The following is a 22,151-nucleotide window of genomic DNA, read 5'->3' as shown; positions in this document are numbered from 1 at the left end:
AGATACAGAGAGAGAGGCAGAGACACAGGCAGAGAGAGAGAGAAGCAGGCTCCATGCAGGGAGCCCAGCACGGAACTCAATCCCGATCCCGGGTCTCCAGAATCACGCCCTGGGCTGAAGGCAGGCACCAAACCGCTGAGCCACCCAGGTGTCCCTAAAAAAGTTTTTTAAAACTATATTTCTGTTTTGTTTCTACAGAAATTAAGTGATAAATTTTATTTCTATGGAAAATATGTCCTAGTAAAAAGTTATCAGAAGAATCCTCTTTAATAGTGTTGTAAGAGACGTCTGCATTTCATAATCTGTTTTGTTCACATAAACAACATATGATATTTCTTACATCAACAGTATATAATGTACCAGGCCACATTTTACATACTGAAAACATAGCAAGACATTTAAGATTTCATTAAGATGAAAGAGCATGTGTTATGACAAATATTTTTCCTTTCCGTTAATTTAAAGTACTTATAAAATATAGAATAAAGTACTTATGAAACATGAAGCATGGCTTAAAAGTTCAACAATAATACTATTACTCCAACCTGCTCTACAGAGCCCAGAAACCAGTATATATATTGCTAAACTTTAAAATACCTGGGTAGTCTATTAGGTGATAATATATTTCTAATTGTGAATGGTTAAGAGGGAAAAAATACTCATTATATCACATTGATAGGCTTCCATTTATTGAGACAGAGCGTGTGGTATCTACTTCCCTTCCTTTAAACTGAAACACAATGAACTGTATTTTCTTGTTTGCCAGTTTTCTTCACTGCTTGGTGATAGCTGAGAAAAATATACTGGATTCTACATCAGAAAACCTAGATTTTCTCCAGTATTGTTACTTTGAACCACAGAGCAGAAAATTGTTTGAGAAATTACTTTCTTGTTCTCTCAAGTATAATGTGTAATAAATGCAAAGAGAAAAATTCATTCACAACCTATAATGGTTGGCTCAGATTGAGAAAGTCTGCTTGTATGTATCATTTTACTTCTTTTGGTCTTCACTCTCTTCATCTGTTATAGTGAGAGGGCTGTACTAAGTCACTGCCAATATTCTTTGCATCTCTATTACCTGTACCAATTAGTTTGACTGCAGTGTTAATCCGATAGTGATTTATCATGAGGGATTTATGTGAAGGGTAACCACAACTGTTAAAGTTTTATTCAGTTAACATGAAGTTAAATTTGAAACCCTAATGAGAAATGGTAACTTTTTAGTTTCTATTAAGTTAAGTGTTATTCAAGAAGATCAGACTGACTTCAAACATTTACAGAGCCCTTCCTTTGCACTATGTAAAATTCACATTTAGCCAGTAAAATGTGAAAGGAGCCCCTAAAGTAAACCAATCATCTTTAAAACCTAGTGTGGGGGGATCCCTGGGTGGCGCAGCGGTTTGACGCCTGCCTTTGGCCCAGGGCGCAATCCTGGAGACCAGGGATCGAATCCCACGTCGGGCTCCTGGTGCATGGAGCCTGCTTCTCCCTCTGCCTGTGTCTCTGCCTCTCTCTCTCTCTCTCTCTCTCTCTCTCTCTCTCTCTCTGTGTGTGTGTGACTATCATAAATAACAATAAATTAATTAATTAAAAAAAAAAACCTAATGTGGGGGAATTTTACAAGTGATAAAATTAGGCTGAAGGAAACAGAGGACTGTGGTGGATCTAATGGTATCTTTAGATGGGATGTTTTTCCTCTGGGGTAAAACATTTCTTTGAGCAATTTTTTTTTTTAAGATTTTATTTATTTATTCATAAGAGACACAGAGAGAGAGAGGCAGAGACATAGGCAGAGGGAGAAGCAGGCTCCATGCAGGGACTCTGACATGGGACTCAATCCTGGGTCTCCAGGATCACACCCTGGGCTGAAGGCGGTGCTAAACTGCTGAGCCACTCAGGCTGCCTTCTGAACAATTCTTGATTGGAGCCCCATGCAAGTCCTGTATGTGGCTTGATATTCTAGACTAGGAGACAGCAAACTATACCCCACAGGCCAAATTGGGCCCATGGGCTGTTTTTGTAAGTAGAGTTTTATTGCAACACAGACACTTCATTCACTTCCATTCTCTTTATGGCTGCATTCCTACTATAGTAGCAGAGTTGAGCAGTTGCAACAAAGGTCATCTCACTTATAAAACCTAAAATATTATTTGGCCCTTTACAGGCAAAGGTTACTGACTCCTGTTCTAGAATCCTACCTCCCTGAGGGGCACAAAATCTGTTTTGTCTGTTTAGATATTCAGAAATTATTATAAAGCTGTAATAACTAATCCATTGTAGTATTGAAACATATAAACCAAGCTCTCTGATTGAGAAAAAAAAATGGATGAGCATAGATAGGACTTATGAGAGAAGTATTACAGACTAGTGGAGTAAAATGAATTGTTCAATTGATGGAGTTAGGATTCCTACCTTAAACCCTAGACAAAAATCACTTCAGGATGGATTAAGAAATTAATGTGAGGCTGATTTTTTTTTTTTTTTTTTAGACAGAGAGATAATGAGTGCTGGGGAAGAATGGCATGGGAATAGGGAGAGAGAGAGAGAATCTTAATCAGGCTTTACTCCCAGTGCAGATCCCGATGTGGGGCCTGATCACAAAACCCTGAGATTATAACCTGAGCTGAAATTAAGAGTCAGATACTTAATTGACTAAGCCACCAAAACACAACTTAAGTTTTTAACTTTTAGAAAAATTATAGACCCTATCTTTACACCTCAGGAGTTGTAGAGGAGTTCTTAAATTATCTTAAATTAGATACAAGGAGTACAAACCACAAAAGAAATTATTTATAAATTCAGCTTTGTTAAAATTAAGACCTCTACATCAAAAGACAAAGAGTGGAAAAATAAGCTACAAAACCGTAGATAATATTTTTTAAAACAACTAATAACATCGAGATACTGGATTGTAAATTGATGTTAACAATTTTATAAAAACAATTTGGCAATCCCTAATAAAATGGTACGGTTCCATTCTAGGTATTTAATTAAATTTTTACACTGTGTACTGGAGTACTGTACTAGATTGAATAGTATCCCCTCAAAATTCATGTGTATCCCTGAATCTCATTATGTGACATTTGAAAATAAAGCCTTTGTGGATGTAATTAGTTAAGATAAGGTCATACTAGATTAGGATAGGCCTTCAATCTAGGGGCCAGTATCCTTGTAAGAGTCCTGTGAAGATGAAGGCAGAAATTAGAGTGACACAGCTGTAAGCTAAAGATTACCCAGAACTGCTAGAACTGGTAAGAGAAAAGGAAAGATTCTTCCATAGAGCCTTCAGAGAGAGTGGCCCTTTCATTATCTTAATTTTGGACTTCGAGCCTCCAAAACTGAAAGAATAAATTTCTGTTGCCTAAGCCAACTAGTATATTTAAACTTGCTATGGTATAATTGAAATAGTAAAAAACAGATAACCCAATATATTAGTTTCCTGTTGCTACTGTAACAGATTACCACCAATTTAATGGCTTAAAGCAACACAGGTTTATTTTCACATATATCTGGAAGTCAAGAGTATAAAATGGGCCTTCTAGACTACAGTCTTTCTAGAAACTAGGATGGAATTTCTTTGCCTTTACTCTTTTCTAGAACCACGTACATTCCTTGGCTTGCAGCCTCTTCATTTTCAAAGCAAGCAGCATAGCATCTTCTGTCCCCTTTGACCTCTCTTCTGTGCTTACATTTTCTCTCTCTCTCTCTCACATTACTGATTCCCTCTTACCAGGACCCTTGTGATTGCATTGGACCCACCAGGACAATGCAGAATAATCTCCTTTTCTCAAAATCCTTAACTTAATCACATCTGTAAAGTGTGCCCTATAAAATAACACATTCACAGTTTTGGGGATTATGCCATGGACATCTTTGAGGAAGCTGCTATTTAGCCTATGATAACTGGAATCAAGCTGAAATTCATTAATAATAAAATGGATAAATATTGATATATTCATGCAATAGAAAACATAACAGTACATGAATAAAAAGTATCTGCATTAACATCAATGAATCAAAATACTGGTTGTGAACAAGTCATAGAATATTATATTTAATATTCAGGAAATATATGTGTAAAAACCAGATGCCATTAAACTAGTATATTGTTTAGAAATACATACATATCTGTGTGGGGCAGGAGGTAAAAGCATAAAAGAAAAGCACCATGGAGAAGAGTGGTTGGCTCTGGAAAGAAAAATGGGGATATTATTAGGAAAGGGCACAAACACGGACTCAAGAATAGTATCCCTTTTATTCCCTGTTCTTACAAATGTTATACTTTATATTCTTCACAATTCTTTAAAAGAAATTGTTTTTTCATTAACAATTGCTCATTGTTTTCACTAGAAACATCTTGAGGTGCAGATTGCTAAAGTTGATAGAGAATATGAAGAATATGTGTCTGAAGATCTCTTGGAAAATATTAGAGAGATTGGAGACAAGTATAAGAAGAAAGCTGCTCTAATTAAGCCTTCTGATGAATGAAGATGAAATATTGATTATCTAAGCAAGAACTTTATTAACTGTAAATTTTTAAATGTCCTTTGTAGGTGTGAAAAATCTCTAACATGTCCTAAACCCTTCCTTACAATGAAGTCTTAAGACTGTATCTTTCCAAGCCTGTGAAATATTTTTATATCTTTTATAAATCTAGTTCATTAAAGTATGTATAACCTGAAACTATGATACTTTGTTGGATTGTTATCTTTAGATATGAAAGACTAGTTATGTATCCAGAGTTAATAAAATTATATCAGTAAAGCATATTTTTCCCTGACTTCTCAACCTAACTTCAGAAGGTAGTTAATTTGATCTAAACCAGGAATTAGCCAACCGTGGGCCAAGTGCATGACTCCCATTCACTAATACATTGTCTGTGACTGCTTTCACACTACAGTGGCAATGTTGATTATACGTGACAGAGACTATATGGCCCATGGAGCCAGAAATGTGTACTGTCTGGCCCCTTATACAAAGTTTGCCATTCCCTGGTGTAAGCTGTACAGGGTTGGGCCTCTTTAAAAAACGTAGGCCAACTCATTCCTTATTCAGAGCCAAGAAGCTAAATTTCCTTCTGGCTTCATGCCACCATTACTCTAAAATGAGCAGAAGAATATGGAATCTGGTAATCAGAAAAAATAATAACATAGTTCAATCCCCTCGTTTAAGAGATGAAAATCTATTTCTAGAGAAGTTCTGATTTACCTCTGGTCACACTTCTTTGTCGTGTGGTAGAAGCCGCACAGGAACTTCATTGTAACAGTATACAATCCTGACTACGTACAGCCAACCACAGGAGCTGTGAGACATGAATGTTCTGGATGGTGAGGAAGTCATGTTAGAATGTAAGATTATTAGGTCTAAATTGTTAGGAAGCTCCTCACATTCAATTGACATCGGCCCCTAGCTGAATTTCCTGTTAAAACTTTATTACAACTCTAATTCAAGTCAGAATGAAGAACATGATAAAATTAAGCAATAAAAGAACCCAAAATGGAGTCCCACCAAAGCTCTATGAAAGGACAGCATGCAGCCTGAGAGAGTGGGATAAACAAAAACAGGTCGTGGTTGGGAGATAATAGATAGGACAAGATTAATAGTTACCAATGTATTCAAGAATCTTGACTAATAACATCCAACAGAACTTTCTTAAATGATGAAAATATTTTATCTGCGCTCTCCAGTATGGTACCAGCCATTTGTATGTATTGTCACTCAAATGACACATCTGTTAATGACAAAGTCAACTCAAGAGTTTTGCCCTTCAAAATGTGGTATGGAAACAGTATTATTTGAATTTTTCATAAGTTTTGACATCCATATACACCTACAAAATCATCACAATCAAACTAATGAGTCTATCCATCACTACTAAAAGTTTCCTTGTGGCCTTTTGCAATCTTGTCTCTTGCCCCTAACACTTGCTCACACCTATCCCCAGGCAAGTACTGATATTTCTGTTACTACAGATTAGTAGAATAGTATGTACACTTTGTATGGTTTCTTTCAGAATATTTTGAGATCCAAGATTATTTTGAGGTCCACATTGCACTGGATATCCGTAGTTCATTCCTTTTTGCTGACTAGAGTTCATTATATGAATATATTGAGTTTATCCAGTCACCTGTTGATGGACATATAGATTCTTTATGGTTTTTTGCCTTACAAATAAAGTTCTGAACGGAACATTCATGTACAAGGATTTGTATGGTCATGTGCTTTCATTTCTTGTGGGTAAATACCTAGGATTGGACAGGCTAGTTCATACAGGGTAGGTGCACATTTGACTTTTACGAAATTTAGAAAATGTTTTCTAAAATGATGGTACCATGTTTCTACCTACAGTGTAGGAGATTTCCAGTTGCTCCACATCCTTACCCACATGTGGTATGGTCAGTCTTTTTAATTTTAGTCATCCTAAGGGGATGTGGTTCTGTCTCATGATCTTAATTTGCACTTACTTTCCCTGCTCAATCCCTGGAATCAGCCAGTTCTCTAAGGATGACTGGTCCCTATTAATGGATAATATTTGGAAACCAAACCTTAGCACTGTATGTATTCATTGCTCCTACGGTGCCAGTGCTTCCAGGCCTTCCCCAAGGACAGCTAAAAAATTTAGTATTCATATGCATACACATAGCAACATATTTCTATATGTATCAATATATTACAAACCATGAGTTCATGTCAGTATCTCCAGTTCCAGTCCAAACCCACATGGGTTCTTGATACATAGGTTCAATATGCAAGAATTCATTGGCTTAGGCACACATTTTCAGAATATGGAATTTAACACCCAGGAAAAGGACCATAGTAGATGCAGTAAACTCACTGGTGAGGTGGCTCTTAGGAGGGTGGATAAGATGAAGGCTAATACTGCCAAGTGGAAATGCCTGGGATGCTCTTGCAGAGAGTAGAGGAAGAAATAGAAAGGCTGAGGGAAATGAGAATGCTGTAATACACAATGTAAAGCCAGAAGAGCTCCCAGTGTTTCACAGGAGGACCTTAAGGACAACCTATGCATGAAGGCCACAGGGAATGTCCTGGTGAGAAGGGCAGCAGTATCAGTAGGAAGTTCAGTGGTGGCTCTTCTACAGACTGGGCTGATAGAGGAAGAAGCAGGCATGGAGCTAAGCTCATGAATATTCATGGAGATAATGGTCTCTGAAGTAACAAAGGCCAAGAGGCTGCCCATGCTGATGAACAAGGTCAGAAAAGTGGTTGAAGGGGCTTAATCTGAAGAAGTTATGGAGGTGGTTAATAGAGATGGTATCCCTAGGGGCAAAAGAGAAGGACAGAATCTCCAACCTTCTGTGATGATACGATCCAAAGAAATATGATCCAACAAGGAACAGGTAATCTTTTTTTTTAATTGATAGGCTATTTTTTAGAGTAGTTTTAGGTTAACAGGGAAATTGAGCAAGTGTGATTTTTAACTCTATAAGAAACAAAAAGCAAGAATACTAGAGCAGGGGCCTAAGGGGTGGGCATCACTATAAAAAGTCATACACCTTGCTCAGTTCCCAGATCTGGGCCATTTTCAGATCTGAATACCATTGACTGAAGAGGTAGCTGAGTCTCTAGAAGAAAGGACCTAGCAACATCATGATAAGTGTATATGGAGTTGATTCCTCCAGTCCTTCCCCCCAAAAGACCCACACCCATTTACATGAGTGATTGTACCATGTGAAAATAAGACTAACCAGACTGTTTTAGAACTATTTGACATAAGATCTGAGTTGACATTAACCATAAGCACCACCACAAATGACCACTCTATGAGAGTAGGACCTACAAAGACTAATTACTGGAGTCCTAAGACCAGGCTTGTCATTTATCCATTGGGTCAATGGCCCCATCCAAAGGTCATTTCCTCAACCCCCAAGTACATAATTGAAATTGATATAGTTGTGATATATTTGAGATTTGGAGTATACCCCACAATGGGTCCCTGGTTACAACATAAAAGCTATAATACTGAGGAAAGCTATATGGAGACTGCTGAAACTACCAGCTTAGCCAAGATGTAAGACTAACCAGACTGTTTTAGAACTATTTGACATAAGATCTGAGTTGACATTAACCATAAGCACCACCACAAATGACCACTCTATGAGAGTAGGACCTACAAAGACTAATTACTGGAGTCCTAAGACCAGGCTTGTCATTTATCCAGTGGGTCAATGGCCCCATCCAAAGGCCATTTCCTCAACCCCCAAGTACATAATTGAAATTGATATAGTTGTGATATATTTGAGATTTGGAGTATACCCCACAATGGGTCCCTAGTTACAACATAAAAGCTATAATACTGAGGAAAGCTATATGGAGACTGCTGAAACTACCAGCTTAGCCAAGATAGTAAAAAATAATATACCAGGGAGGATGGCAGACAGTAATGCCATGATTAAAGACCTGTAGGATTCAGAGGTGGTGAAGGATTCACTATCATATCTCCATTTAATTCACCAGTCTGGCTCTCTCAGAAACAGGATGGCCTCTGGAGAATGACTGGGAACTCCCACAGACTTAATCTAGTTGGTAGACCTTTTCCCATCTCCTATACCAGAGGTGGTATCACTGGTAAAGCACATTAATAAGGCCTCCGTTATATGGTATGCATCCATTGACTTAGTGACTACATTCTTTCCCATGCCAATTAGAAAAGAAGATCAGAGCATCAGAGCAGTTTGCATTATTGTAAGATGGACACCAATATTCATTAATAGATCTTCACAGTGTTGTCACAGGCTATCTTAACTCTCCTGCCTTCTATCATAATATATTGGGACCCCCTGGACAACATACTGATCATTTACATCAATGATATCCTGATTAGACAGGATGACTATAAGCTGACTAGGATGCTGATGATATGCTCCAAACAATTGGAGATAACCCCTAAAAAGACTCAGGGACCTCTAAAAAGTTTTTAGGGGTCCAAGTTTTTAGGGGCATGCTAAGATATCACTTCCAAAGTTAAGGACAAATTGCTACATCTTGCATTCCCTAACACATGAAAGAAATACAGTGCATAGTAGACCTCTTTGAGTTCTGGAAACAACATATTCCATGCCCAAGAATATTATTCCAATTCATATATTGGGTGACCCAAAAGGCTTGAATGGGGTCACAAACAGCGAGTCCAGGCCATGGTACAATCAGCCTTGCTTCTTGAAGCATATAATCCCGTAGACTCTAGTATTAGGGGTGTCAGTGGTAGGAAAATGTATACCGTGGAGCTTGTTGTAGGCTCCAGTAAGCGATTTAAGTGGCAGACCTCTATGGTTCTAGAATCATTCATGTCATCATGTAGAGAAGTGTATACTCTTTGAGAAAGAGCTCTTGACATGTATCAGGGTAGAGACCAAATGCTTGACCATGGGACATTAAGTGTCTGTTCCTTTGAAACATCCCACTGTGACCCACAAAGCCATAAAATCAGACAAGCCCAAGAACAGTCCATCATAAGATGAAAATAGGATAACTAGGATCAATCTGAGCAGGACCAGGAGGAGATTCCAAGCAAGCAGTTCAGACTTTTATGTGACCCAGCACAATTGCACCAGTGTTCCTTCACCAGCTTCCACCTAGAGACAAAGAGGGTCCCATACAACCAACTGAAAATAGAGGGAAAAAATCCCAGCCTGGGTTTATAGATGAGTCAGCTCATATACAGGATCCAAAGGGAAAATAGCAGGTACACTGTAGCCACATTCAAAAGTAGTCTTGGAAGACTGTGACAAAGGAAAATCTTCCTAGTGGGCAGAACTGAACTGTGAGCAGAGCCTCTGGACATCCACTTTGTGTGGAAGGAGAAGTGGCCCAAGATGAGAGTACATATAGATTCAAAATTAGCATCAATGGTGTAAAAGACAGGTGACAAAGTCATCTGGGGTAAAACCAGGGGTTGAGCATATGCAAAGTGGGCACAGAGCATGAAGACTTTTGTGCATGTTACTAATCACTGGAAAACATCTACTACAGAAGAGGCACTGTCAAATCCCTCAGCCAGCTGAAGTTAGCACTGATGTGATGGGCACCTGAAAGGAATAGCCATAGTGTCAGAGATGGAAGCTCTGTGTAGTTCCAATACCAAGGAGTCCCACCTACCCAGGCTGATCTAGTTACCGTTACCTCTGAATGTCCATCTTGTTAGCAGCAGAGACCAACATAAGGCCCCTAACACAGCTCTATCCTTGGAGGAGACCAAGTGACCACGGGGTGGCAAATTGACTACATGAGCCCCTATCCATCATGGAAGCACCACTTCATCCTCAGAAAGATAGCTAGCTATTCTAGATGAGACTTTGCCTTTCCTGCCCATAGAGCCTCAACCAACACCACTCTCTGGGGCTTAGGGAATACTTGGAACACAGGATGAAATTCCATACAAATAACATCTTAATAACGAAAGAAATATAGGAGTGAACCCATAACCATGGGATTCACTGATCATATCACGTACTAGACTATCCAGAGGACTTCTAGATTGCTAGAACAGCCTTCTAAACATGCAACTGAAATAGCCTAGAGGAAACACTCTGAACAGATTGAGCCCCATCCTTCAGGACATAGCGTATTTATTAAATCAACTCTGTATGGGTCTGTGTCGCCAACAAAAAGGCAACACAGGATGGGAATGAAAGGGTAAAATAAGTGTCGTTCCACTCAGGATTCTTCCCAGTGATCTACTGGGGATTTCCTGCTTCTCATCTCCAAAACTCTGCAAGGTTGGAGGTCTTGCTTCCATAGTGAACACGTTTTTTGCCAGGGGACACAGCAAGAGTCCTGTTAAAGTATTGGTTACAGTTGCCACCAGGTCACTTTGGACATCCTGTGGTTGAGAGACAGAGGAGAGAAAAGGAGCCACGATCACGGGAAGGACAAATGCCTCTGCTCAGCAAGAGGAGCTAGAGATGCCTTTACAAAATTGTGTGAGGAAGTACATGTGTGTGGCACACTAGCTGAGCTGTAGCAGCTATGAGGATGTGTTTAACAGAACTTATCAAGAACCCGCTGACAGCTTTTCCAAATCTCCCTCAGATTGCCCAGCAGGAAGGGAGGCTTCCACCCAACCTTTTCTCCTCCCCCCTTCATTGCTCGGAGTCTGACCCTTCTCCCAGCCTTCCCTGACTGCCTCCCTTTCCTTTCCCAAGGCCTTTGACCTTAATAGAAGTCTTGCACATTTAATCCCATTTTGGCTTCTGCTTCTGGAAGGACTAGGACTAACACAAATTAGAAAATAAATTAGGGATACTTTTTATGATACGACCAAAAAAAGCAGGTTATATTTTTCTATTTGTTGAAGACTTCCATTGTGTTTTAAAATTTTTCTTCATGAAACATTACGTTTTTTCCTGGTTTTTATCTTTTGCGTTGCTGTTATAAATGAGTCATTTCTTCCACTATGTTTTCTATCTGGCTGTGACCTCTATAAATGAAGGATACTGATTTCCATATATTTTTATTGTCACTAATTTGTGGATCTTATTATTCAATAGTTTTGTTGTCTCTTAGGTCGTCATAGTTTCTGCAAACAGTAATAGTTTTATCTACACCTTGCCAATTATTATAGCTCAAATTTCCTTCTTTCGTCTAATTTCATTGGCCAGTAAGGCAAATATAATATTGAGTATTTGTAAGAATGGCCATCCTTGTCTCACTTTTAATCCTTACACTTTTGTGCTGAATTAGATATGTCATGTCAAGGAAGTACTAATTTTTTTCTTATTATATTAAGCATTTTTTAGTAATGGTGTTGAATTTTATCAAATTACTTTCAAGCATCTGTAATATTGAATATATTACTTTCCTCAAAATAGTTTCATATGATTATTTTCCTGACATATAAGTATCTTTACTTGGTTTTGGTCGTGATCTTTCTTTTTCTTTCTTCTTTCTTTCTTTCTTTTTTTTCTTTCTTTCTTTCTTTCTTTCTTTCTTTCTTTCTTTCTTTCTGTGCTTGATTCTGTTTGTTAATATTTTATTTAAGATTTTATATTTACATTGATATTCATAAGTGATATTGATGGTCTGATAAATATTTTTAAATTTTTGTCAGGTTTTGTTATCAATGTTATATTCAGATCAAAGAAAGAAGTTCAATATTTTCCTTTTTAAAAAATTTCTCTGAAAATAAATAATATAATATAAATAAAAGAAATAATCTAAAACTATTAGAATTATATGCTTTTAAAGTAGAATTCTCCATCTGGTATGCTGCTTTTTGTGGGTATAGCTCTTTGACCACTTTACCTGTTTCTTCTACAAAAATCAATTTTAAGTCTTTGTCTTTAATCTCTTCTATAGTTTTGGTAAGCTATATTATCTTAGACACTTTTTAAATTTTTTTTCACTTTTTAAAATTTAATTCAGCTTTTGAAATTGATTTACACAAAATTGAACAAAGTAATTAATCCATTGCAATTCTTTTTATTTTCTGTTTTTATGGCTATTTTTTCCTATATTACATTTTTGTGTATTTGCTCTCCTTTTTTTTAAAGATTTTATTTATTTATTTGAGAGAGAGTAGGAGCAGGGAGGGGGAGAGGGAAAAGGAAAAGCAGACTCTCCACTGAGCAGGGAGCTTGACAGTGGGGCTCAACCCTAAGACCCTGAGATCATGACTTAAGCTGAAGGCATATTCTAACCTACCAAGACACCCAGGCACCACTACTCCTTTTTCCTAGAATCAAATAGCTGATGGTTTTTTTTTATTGAATTAAGTTTTTTCTTTAACTCAATACTTTTGTCTTTCTGTCCTCTAGCTTATAACTTTTGAGTTCTTCCTAAGTAACTCCTGCTTTCCTTCCACTTATTTTGTTTTTTTAATTTTCTCCCTAATTTTTTGAATATGATTTTTAATTTACCTTATTTTTTTAAAGAGAGAACACATATGAGTGGGGACGGGTAGAGGTGAGGGTCAGAAGGAGTTGGAGGGAACACCGAGCACACTCCTTGCTGAGCACAGAGCCCCACTTGGATATAGCCCATGACCCTGAGATCACCACCTGAGCTGAAACCAAGAGTCAGCTGCTTAACCAACATAGCCACCCAGGTGTCCCAAGATTCTTAATTAATCTTAATTCTTTTTTTTTTAAGATTTTATTTATTTATTTATTTATTTATTTATTTATTTATTTATTTATTTATTTATGAGAGACACAGAGAGAGAGGCAGAGACATAGGCAGAGGGAGAAGTAGGCTCCCTGAGGGGACTCTAACGTATGACTCGATCCCGGGACCCCGGGATCATGCCCTGAGCTGGAGGCAGATGCTCAACTGCTGAGACACCTAGCACCCCATTTTTTTAGTGTAGATATTTAAAATTATGAATTTTCCTCTGGGTTCTACTTTAATAGTGTTCCACAGGTTTTCAGCGGGATTTTTTTGCTTGTTTTGTTTTTTTCTGGTTTACTACAGCACTTTATTTTTCTTACTTAATGACACGTTGCTGGTTCCTAATGTTCTCACCTGACAGTAGAAAAACAAAATTTGTTGTCATTTCTGTTTTTTTTTAAGCTTAAATTCAATTTAGTTAACATATACTGCATTATTAGTTTCAGGGGTAGAATTTAGTGATCCATTAGTTGCATATAACACCCAGTGCTCATTACACCAAGTGCCCTCTTCAATGCCCATCACATAATTACCCCATCCCCTCTTCACCTCTACTCTAGCAACCCTGTTTGTTTCCTAGAAGTCAGCTTCTCTTACGGTTTTCCTCCCTCTATATTCTCATCTTGTTTTCTTTGTTCCTTCCCTTCCTCTATGTTCATCTGTTTTGTTTCCTAAATTCTACACATGAGTGAAATCATGTGGTATTTTTCTCTGACTTATTTCACTTAGCATAATACCCTCTAGTTCCATCCATGTCATTGCAAATGGCAAGATTTTATTCTTTTTAATGGTGAGTAATATTCCAGTGTGTGTGTGTGTGTGTGTGTGTGTGTGTGTCAATCACATTTTCTTTATTCATTTTTCCATTGATGGACATCTGGGCTCTTTCCATAGTTTGGCTATTGTAGACATTGTTGCTATAAGCATTGAGGTGCATGTTTGTACCATTCAGATAAATACCTAGTAGTATAATTGTTGGGTTGTAGGATAGCTCCATTTTTAACTTTTTGAGGAACCTCCACACTGTTTTCCAGAGTGGCTGCACCAGTTTGCACTCCCACTAACAGTGCAAGAGGGTTCTCCTTTCTCTACATCCTCATCAACATCTATTGTTTTCTGAGTTGTTAATTTTATCCATTCTGACTGGTGTGAGGTGGATCTCATTGTGATTTTGATTTGTATTTCCTTGATGACAAATGATGTTGAGCATTTTTTCATGTGTCTGTTGGCCATTGGTATGCCTTCTTTGGAGAAATATCTGTTCATGTCTTTCACCCATTTCTTGATGGATTTTTTGTTTTAGGGTGTTGAGTTTGATAAGTTCTTTATGGATTTTGGATACTAACCCTTTATTGATGAGACATTTGCAAATATATGCTCTCATTCCATAGGTTGCCTTTTAGTTTTGTTGACTATTTCCTTTGCTGCACAGAAGCTTTTTACCTTGATGAGGTCTCAATAGTTCATTTTTGCTTGTGTTTCTCTTAGTTTTGGAGACATGTCTAGCAAAAACTTACTGTGGCTGAGGTCAAAGAGGTTGCTGTCTATGTTCTCCTCTAGGATTTTGATGAATTCCTATCTCACATCTAGGTCTTTCATCCATTTTGAGTTTATTTCTATGTGTGGTGTAAGAAAGTTGCCCAGTTTCATTCTTCTACATGTGGCTGTCCAATTTTCCCAACACTGTTTGTTGATGAGACTATCTTTTTTCCATTGGATATTCCTTCCTGCTTTGTCAAAGATTACTTGACCATAGACTTGTGGGTCCATTTCTGGATTCTCTATTCTGTTCTATTGATCTATGTGTCTGTTTTTGTGCCAGTGACATACTGCCTAGATGATTTAAGCTTTGTAATACAGCTTGAAATCCAAAACTGTGATGCCTCCAGCTTTGATTTTCTTTTCAACATTACTTTGGCTATAAAGGGTCTTTTATACCTCCATACAAATTTTAAGATTCTTTGTTCCAACTCTGAAAAATGTTTATGGTATTTTGATAGGAATTTTATTGAATGTGTAGATCACTTTGGGTAGCATAGACATTTTAACAATATTTGTTCTTTCAATCCATGAGCATGGAATGTTTTCACATTTCTTTTTGTCTTCCTTAATTTCTTTCATAAGTGTTGTAGAGTTTCCAGAATACAGATCCTTTACCTCTTAGGTTAGGTTTATTCCTAGGTATCTAATGGGTTTTGGTGCAATTGTAAATGAGATCAATTTCTTGATCTCTGTTTCTTCTGCCTCATTGTTAGTGTATAGAAATGCAACTGACTACTGTACATTGACTTTATATCCTGCAACTTAGCTGAATTCCTGTATGAATTCTAGCAATTTTAGGGTAGAATCATTGGGTTTTCTACATAAACTATCATGTCATCTGTGAAGAGTGAGAGTTTGACTCCTTTGCTGATTTGGATGCCTTTTATTTCTTTTTGTTGCCTGATTGCTGAGGCTAGGACTTCCAGTACTATGTTGAGCAGCAGTGACAATGGTGGACATCTCTGTCATGTTCCTCACCTTAAGGGAAAAACTCTCAGTTTTTCCCCATTGAGAATGACATTTGCTGTGTGGTTTTTGTATATGACTTTTATGATATTGAGGTATGCTCCCTCTGTCCCTACGTGGCAGAGAGTTTTTATCAAGAAAGGATGCTGTGTTTTTTCAAATGCTTTTTCTGCTTCTATTGAGAGGATCATATGGTTCTTGTCCTTTCTTTTATTAATGCAGTATATCACACTGATTGATTTGTGTGTGTTGAACCATCCTTAAAGCTCAGGAATAAATCCCACTTGGTCTTAGTGAATAATCTTGGTGAGAATTTTTGCATCCATGTTCATCAGGGATATTGTGTGTAATTCGCCTTTTTGATGAGATCTTTGATTTTGGAATCAAGGTAATGTTGGCCTCATAGAATGATTTTGGAAGTTTACCTTCCATTTCTACATTTTAAAACAGATTCAGAAGAATAGATATTACTTCTTCACTAAATGTTTGGTAGAATTCCCCTGGGAGGCTATCTGGCCCTAGACACTTGTCTGTTGGGAGATTTTTTATTATGGATTCAATTTCTTTGCTGGTAATGGGTCTGTTCAGGTTTTCTATTTCTTCCTGCTTCAGTTTTGATAGTTTATATGTTTCTGGGAATGCATCCATTTCTTCCAGATTGCCTAATGTGTTGGCATATAATTTTTCATAATATTCTCTTATAATTATTGTACTTCTTTGGTGTTGCTTAGGATTTTTCCTCTTTCATTCATGATTTTATTTATTTTGGTCCTTTGTCTTTTTTTTTTTTTTTTGTTAAGTCTGGCTAGGGGTTTTCTGATCTTATCAATTATTTCAAAGAACCAGCTCCTAGTTTCTTTGATCTGTTCTACTGGTGTTTTATTTCTATATCATTGATTTCTATATTATTTCCCTCCTTCTGCTGGCTTAGGCTTTATTTTCTTTCTTTTTCTAGCTCATTTAGGTGTAAGGTTAGTTGTATATTTGAGACTTTATTCCTTCTTGAGGTATGTCTGTATTGCAATATAATTCCCTCTTAGGACCAGCTTTGCTGAATGCCAAAGGTTCTGAACTGTCATGTTTTCATTTTCATTTGCTTTCATGTATTTTTTAATTCTTCTTTAATTTCCTGGTTGAACCATTCATTCTTTAGTAGGATGCTCTTTAACCTCCATGTATATGTGGTCCTTCCAATTTTTTTCTTGTAGTTGACTTCAAGTTTTAAAGCACTGTGATCTGAAAATATACGTGATATAATCTTAATCTTTTTTGACCAGTTGAGACCTGATTTGTGACCCAGTATGTGATCTATTCTGGAGAATGTTCCATGTGAACTTGAAAAGAATGTGTGTTATGCTGCTTTAGAATGAACTGTTCTGGAGATATATATATATAAATATATATATATAAAGTTCATCTGGTCCAGTGTGTCATTCAAGGCCCTTGTTTCCTTGTTGATCTTCTACTTACATAATCTGTCCATTGCTATGAGTGGGGTGTTAAAGTCCCCTATTATTGTATTATTGTCAATGGGTTTCTTTAATTTTGCTGCTAATTGGTTTATATATTTGGCTGCTCCCAAGTTAGGGATTTATTTACAATTGTTAGATCTTCTTGTTGTATAGACCCTTTTATTATGAGATAGTGCCCATCTTCATCTCTTATTACAGCCTTCAGTTTAAAATCTAAGTTTGTCTGATATAAGGATGGCCACTCCAGCTTTCTTTTGATGTCCATTGAATGATAAATGGTTCTCCACTGCCTCACTTTCAGTATGGAGGTGTCTTTGGGTCTAAAATTAATCTCTAGTAAGCAGCATATCAATGGGTCTACGTCTTTTGATTGGAGCAGTTAGTCTATTTACATTCAGAGCAATTATTGAAAGATATGAATTTTGTGCCATTGTATTACCTGTAAAGTCACTGTTTGGGTAGATTGTCTCAGTTTCTTTCTGGTCTTTTTTACTTTGGGGCTCTCTGTCCATTCAAAGGATCTCCTTTAAAATTTCTCAAAGGGCTGGTTCACAAATCCCTTAGTTGTTTTTGCTCTGGAAATTCTTTATCTCTTCTTCTATTCCAAATGACATCCTTGCTGGATAAAGTATTCTTGGCTACATATCTTTCTAATTTAGCATGTTGAGTGTATCATGCCACTCCTTTCTGGAATGCCAGGTCTTTGTCTTCTGCCAGCCTATGTTTCTACCCTTTTAGGTTTAGGATCTCTTGTCCTAAGGTGCGTTCAGGACTTTCTCTTTATCTTTGAAATTTGCAAGCCTCACTATTTTTTTTTTTTTATGATAGTCACAGAGAGAGAGAGAGAGAGAGGCAGAGACACAGGCAGAGGGAGAAGCAGGCTCCATGCACCAGGAGCCCAACGCGGGATTCGATCCCGCGTCTCCAGGATCGCGCCCTGGGCCAAAGGCAGGCGCCAAACCACTGCGCCAACCCAGGGATCCCACCTCACTATTTTTTATTGAAGTGTTGACCTGTTTTTTATTGAGTTTGAGGGGAGTTCTCTGTGCCTCCATTTTGTCCACAAAATAATAGAAGGAAAAAAGAGAAAAAATAATAACAACAACTACAGCAGGAAAAATAACAGAAAAAATTAAAACAAAACAAAATAAGAAAAAAAAACTAGAAATACAACAATATAAAAAAAATTGACTCTGGGTGTGTTTTGGTTTGCTTGTTATTAGAAACTAGATCCCAAAATAAGAGTGAAAGAAAAATTTATATATATATATACATATATATATATACTAAAATAAAATAAAATACAATGAAAGGAAACAACTATATATATAATGTATATATAAAAATTAAAAAAGAATTGAAAAAATAATAAAATAACTGAAAAAACAATACTGAAAGACTAAAGAATTTAAAAAAAGAAAAAAGGAATGCTATATACTGTTTTCCCCAAGAGCTAAAGCTTTGCAGCCCTGTATGATCAGTAAACTTGGTGTGAGCCAGTTGTTCCTGCTGGTCTTCTGGGGGAGTGGCCTGTTGCACTGATTCTCAGGTGCACTTGCCCTAGTGGAAATGCACCTCCAGTGTACAGGGAGACAAGACCCAGTGTAAGTGGCTCCGGATTCTACTACATGGTGTGTTTTGCTCTCTGAAGTCTTTCAGCACCAATGGGTGGAGTGAATATGGTGGTGCCCCACTCTCTAGCCTGGAGCTGAAAGTTCATACCCTTCACTCTTCAATGGGCCCTCACAGAAAAGTAGTCCATCACTCTTGTCTCCCTGGTTTCTGTGAGAACTCTATATTCACCCAGTCTGTGACAGCATTTTTTATCTCAGGCATGTGACTGAGTTTCAAAACTCCAAATTTTATGGACTCCTGCAGCATAAACTGCACTATTCCTCCAGAGGGAGGTTGGGGCTTCTTGCCATGCTTCTGCCTTCTGCTAGACCCCTGCCAGGAAAGCAGTTGCACTACCATGCAGTGGTTTGCAGTTTATGGCAACACCAAGCAAAAAGTCAGCACCTAGACTCACTGTTTTCAGCCGACTTCACCATTCTTGTGCTTGGGAACTCTGCCGCATTCAGGCACCCTTGTCCTTCTTGTGACCCTGGGAATCCTAAGCCCATGCTGTCCCATCTGGGTTTCTGCCCCACTTTACCACCTGAGTATCATTAAGCCAGGGATGTACTCCACTGTAGCAGACTTCTAAAAGTTCTGTTTTTGTGCTCCATTGCTTATAATACTGTGTGATAGCCTCCTTAAGCCAGCTCCCTCCTCTCCGCCATATCCTCGGATGTATCACCCTGGACTCAAGTCTCTGCATCTCCTATATTCCAAAAAGTGGTCACTTTTCTAGTGTAGAGTTGCAATATTTCTTTCTCAGATCTCTGATTGATTTTGCAGGTGTTCAGAGTGATTTGACACCTACCTACCTGTATTTGAGGGACCAGACAAATTTAGGGTCTCCTATTCCTCTATCATCTTAACTCCATTTTGTTGTCATCTCTTAGAGAATTGAGAACTGTGTACAAAACTTTACATAAATTAAAAGGATGAATAAATCTACATGTGTAAAGGTAAATCCTTTTCTAATTTAAGGTAAGTAATGACCCACCATGTTCTGGCAGAAAAATATCAGGTAAGAAAGGAAATGAAGTGAGAAGTCTTGGACTTTGCCAACACTGTGAGACTAACAAGACAGAAATAACAAGGTCCAAGAACTCTTGCCAGCCTCTGGAAAAATCCTGTATAGTTCTTACACATTAATATTCTGCACATATCAAGAAATTGATGGTCTTGCAAATTCTCACCAAGCCAATAGATTTCTCTTCCATAAACATGTTCTCTCACTTTAATTAGAAAGTGACTAAGCCACATGTACTAAGGATTTTTTTTTAAGATTTTATTTACTTATTCATGAGAGACACACAGAGAGAAGCAGAGACATAGGGAGAGGGAAAAGCAGGCTCCATGCAGGGAGCCCAATGTGAGACTGAATCCCAGGACCCTGGGATCACAACCGGAGCCAAAGGCAGATGCTTAACCACTGACCCACCCAGTAGCTTATTCCACTTTCATGAGGCCAGCAGGAGGTGAGGCAAACATATACTTCTGAATCATCTCATGCAGCAAATGCTGTGAATCTTCTTCCAGCCCATTTAGAAACAACTGTAGTGGATGATGAAGGGGCCCAACTTGTCCTTCTCCTGCTTACTGATCCACATCTGCTGGAAGGTGGACAGTGAGCCCAGGATGGAGTCCTCAGTCCACGCTAAGTACTTTCTTTCAGGAGGAGTGATGACCTTGACATTCATTATGCGTGAGCGAGGGCAGTGATCTATTTCTGCATCTTACTGGCAATGCCAGAGTACATGATAGTCCCACCAGAACCACCATGTTGACAAACAGGTCCTTCTAAATCTCAAGATCACACTACATGATGGAGTTGAAGGTAGTCTCATGGATATAGTCTCGCAGGACTCAATACCCAGGAAGGATAAATAAAAGAGCTCCCCTGGACACAGAGCCACTCATTGCTGATGTGATCACCTGGCTGTCTGCATGCTCGTAATTCTTCTGGTAGGAGGAGGACAAAGTGGTAGCCATCTCTTGCTGCAAGTCCATGGTGACAACGCAGACTTCTTGATGTCATGCATGATTTTTTTGCTTGGTGGTGGAGGTAAAGCTATAGCCATGTTCTGTGAGGATCTTCATGAGGTGGTCAGCCAGGTCCCAGCCAGCAAGGGCCTGACCCAGGTAGATTAAGGCTGGGTGTAGCCCTAGTAGATGGGCATCCTGTGTGTGACTCCAACTTTAGGGTCCATGACAGTACCAGAGATGTGACCAGAGGCATAAAGGGACAGCACAGCCTGGATGGCCATGTACATGACCCAGGTATTGAAGGTCTCAAGTATGATCATAGTCATTTTCTGTCTGTTGTTCTTGAGGTTCACGAGTGCCTCAGTCAGCAGTCCTAGGTGCTCCTCTAGGACCACATGTAGCTCATTATAGAAGGTGTGGAGCCATAGCTTCCCCAATTCCTCCCAGTTGGTGATGATGCTATGCTCCATGTGGTACTTCATGGTCAAGATGCAGCAATTGTTCTGGGCCTTGTCACCCATGTAGCTGTCCTTCTGCTCATGCCCACCATGACACCCTGGTGTTGGGTGTCTGACAACAAATGGAACACATCTAGTGGTCACCATCCCCAGAAAAGCCAACTTTATACATTTCCAAGCCCATTCAATGACTAGTGTGGTGGTTTCTTCTTACATTGCAATCTGCAGGGGGCTGGGAGCAGAAGATCCAGGAGGCTGAGACACAGGAGCACATGGAGTGCAGCCTGGCTGCAGCAAGTGACATCACAAGTCTTCATATGTTGTGTTATCATTGTCTACAGTTTCAGTCAGTGACTCCTCTTTGCTCTAAGCATTGTTAAAAATAGTTTTAAATTTCCACATAGAAGGAGTTCTGTCCCCCTGATTTTTATTAATTTTTAGTTCTATTTTTTTGTAATCAGAGAATACTGTCTTTACTGTTTACTCTTTGGATTTTGTTGAGGGTTTTGTGTGTGTGTGTGTGTGTGTGTATTAATAGTTTTTGTGCGTATTCATGGGCAAATGAGAGAGAAATGTATTCCCTTTTTAGGTTATTTAATTGGGTATGTTATCAATCAGATCTATCTTATCAGCTATTTAACTAAGGTTTCCAGAATTTAATTATTTTTTATGTACTTCATCTATCATAGATTGAGAAATAGACTAAGTAATTTTATCAAGTTGTCATTAGTAAATGTTCTCTAGGGAAGGGCAAAACTGAATTCAGGCAGTTTGACTTCAGAATCTCAACTCTTAACTATTATATCATGCTGACTTTTATGGGTATTCATTAGGTTTTGTTCTGTGTGGTCTCACTACTAAACTCTTTAGTAGGAGGAAGAGAGATTTCCCAGAGCAAATCAATAATAAGGACTGGGAGGACACAGGAGTTTGTGAAGCAATGCAGCAAGGTATCCAGGAAGTTAGGTAATTCACTGAGGAGCTGAGAAAT

At 38.2% G+C, this 22,151-nt stretch overlaps 1 protein-coding gene and 1 pseudogene across 4 annotated transcripts in view; one reads left to right on the top strand and one right to left on the bottom strand.

Moving 5' to 3' along the window:
* Window positions 1–6,203, top strand: part of NDC80 (NDC80 kinetochore complex component) — a 46,501-nt gene extending 40,298 nt beyond the window's left edge. For all 4 annotated transcript variants that reach the window (XM_026005875.2, XM_072735043.1, XM_072735045.1 and 1 more), the window contains exon 17: window positions 4,351–6,203. In XM_026005875.2, the coding sequence (XP_025861660.1) occupies window positions 4,351–4,488 (138 nt within the window). In that variant the 3' untranslated portion in view covers window positions 4,489–6,203. The remainder of the gene's footprint in view (window positions 1–4,350) is intronic.
* A 14,057-nt stretch (window positions 6,204–20,260) lies between these two features.
* LOC112925257 (actin, cytoplasmic 1-like) lies at window positions 20,261–21,332 on the bottom strand (annotated as a pseudogene).
* Between the last annotated feature and the right edge of the window lie 819 nt (window positions 21,333–22,151).

This window comes from Vulpes vulpes, chromosome 13 (assembly GCF_048418805.1).
Source record: "Vulpes vulpes isolate BD-2025 chromosome 13, VulVul3, whole genome shotgun sequence".
NCBI lineage: Eukaryota > Metazoa > Chordata > Mammalia > Carnivora > Canidae > Vulpes > Vulpes vulpes.
This window is presented reverse-complemented; position numbering and strand designations above follow the sequence as displayed.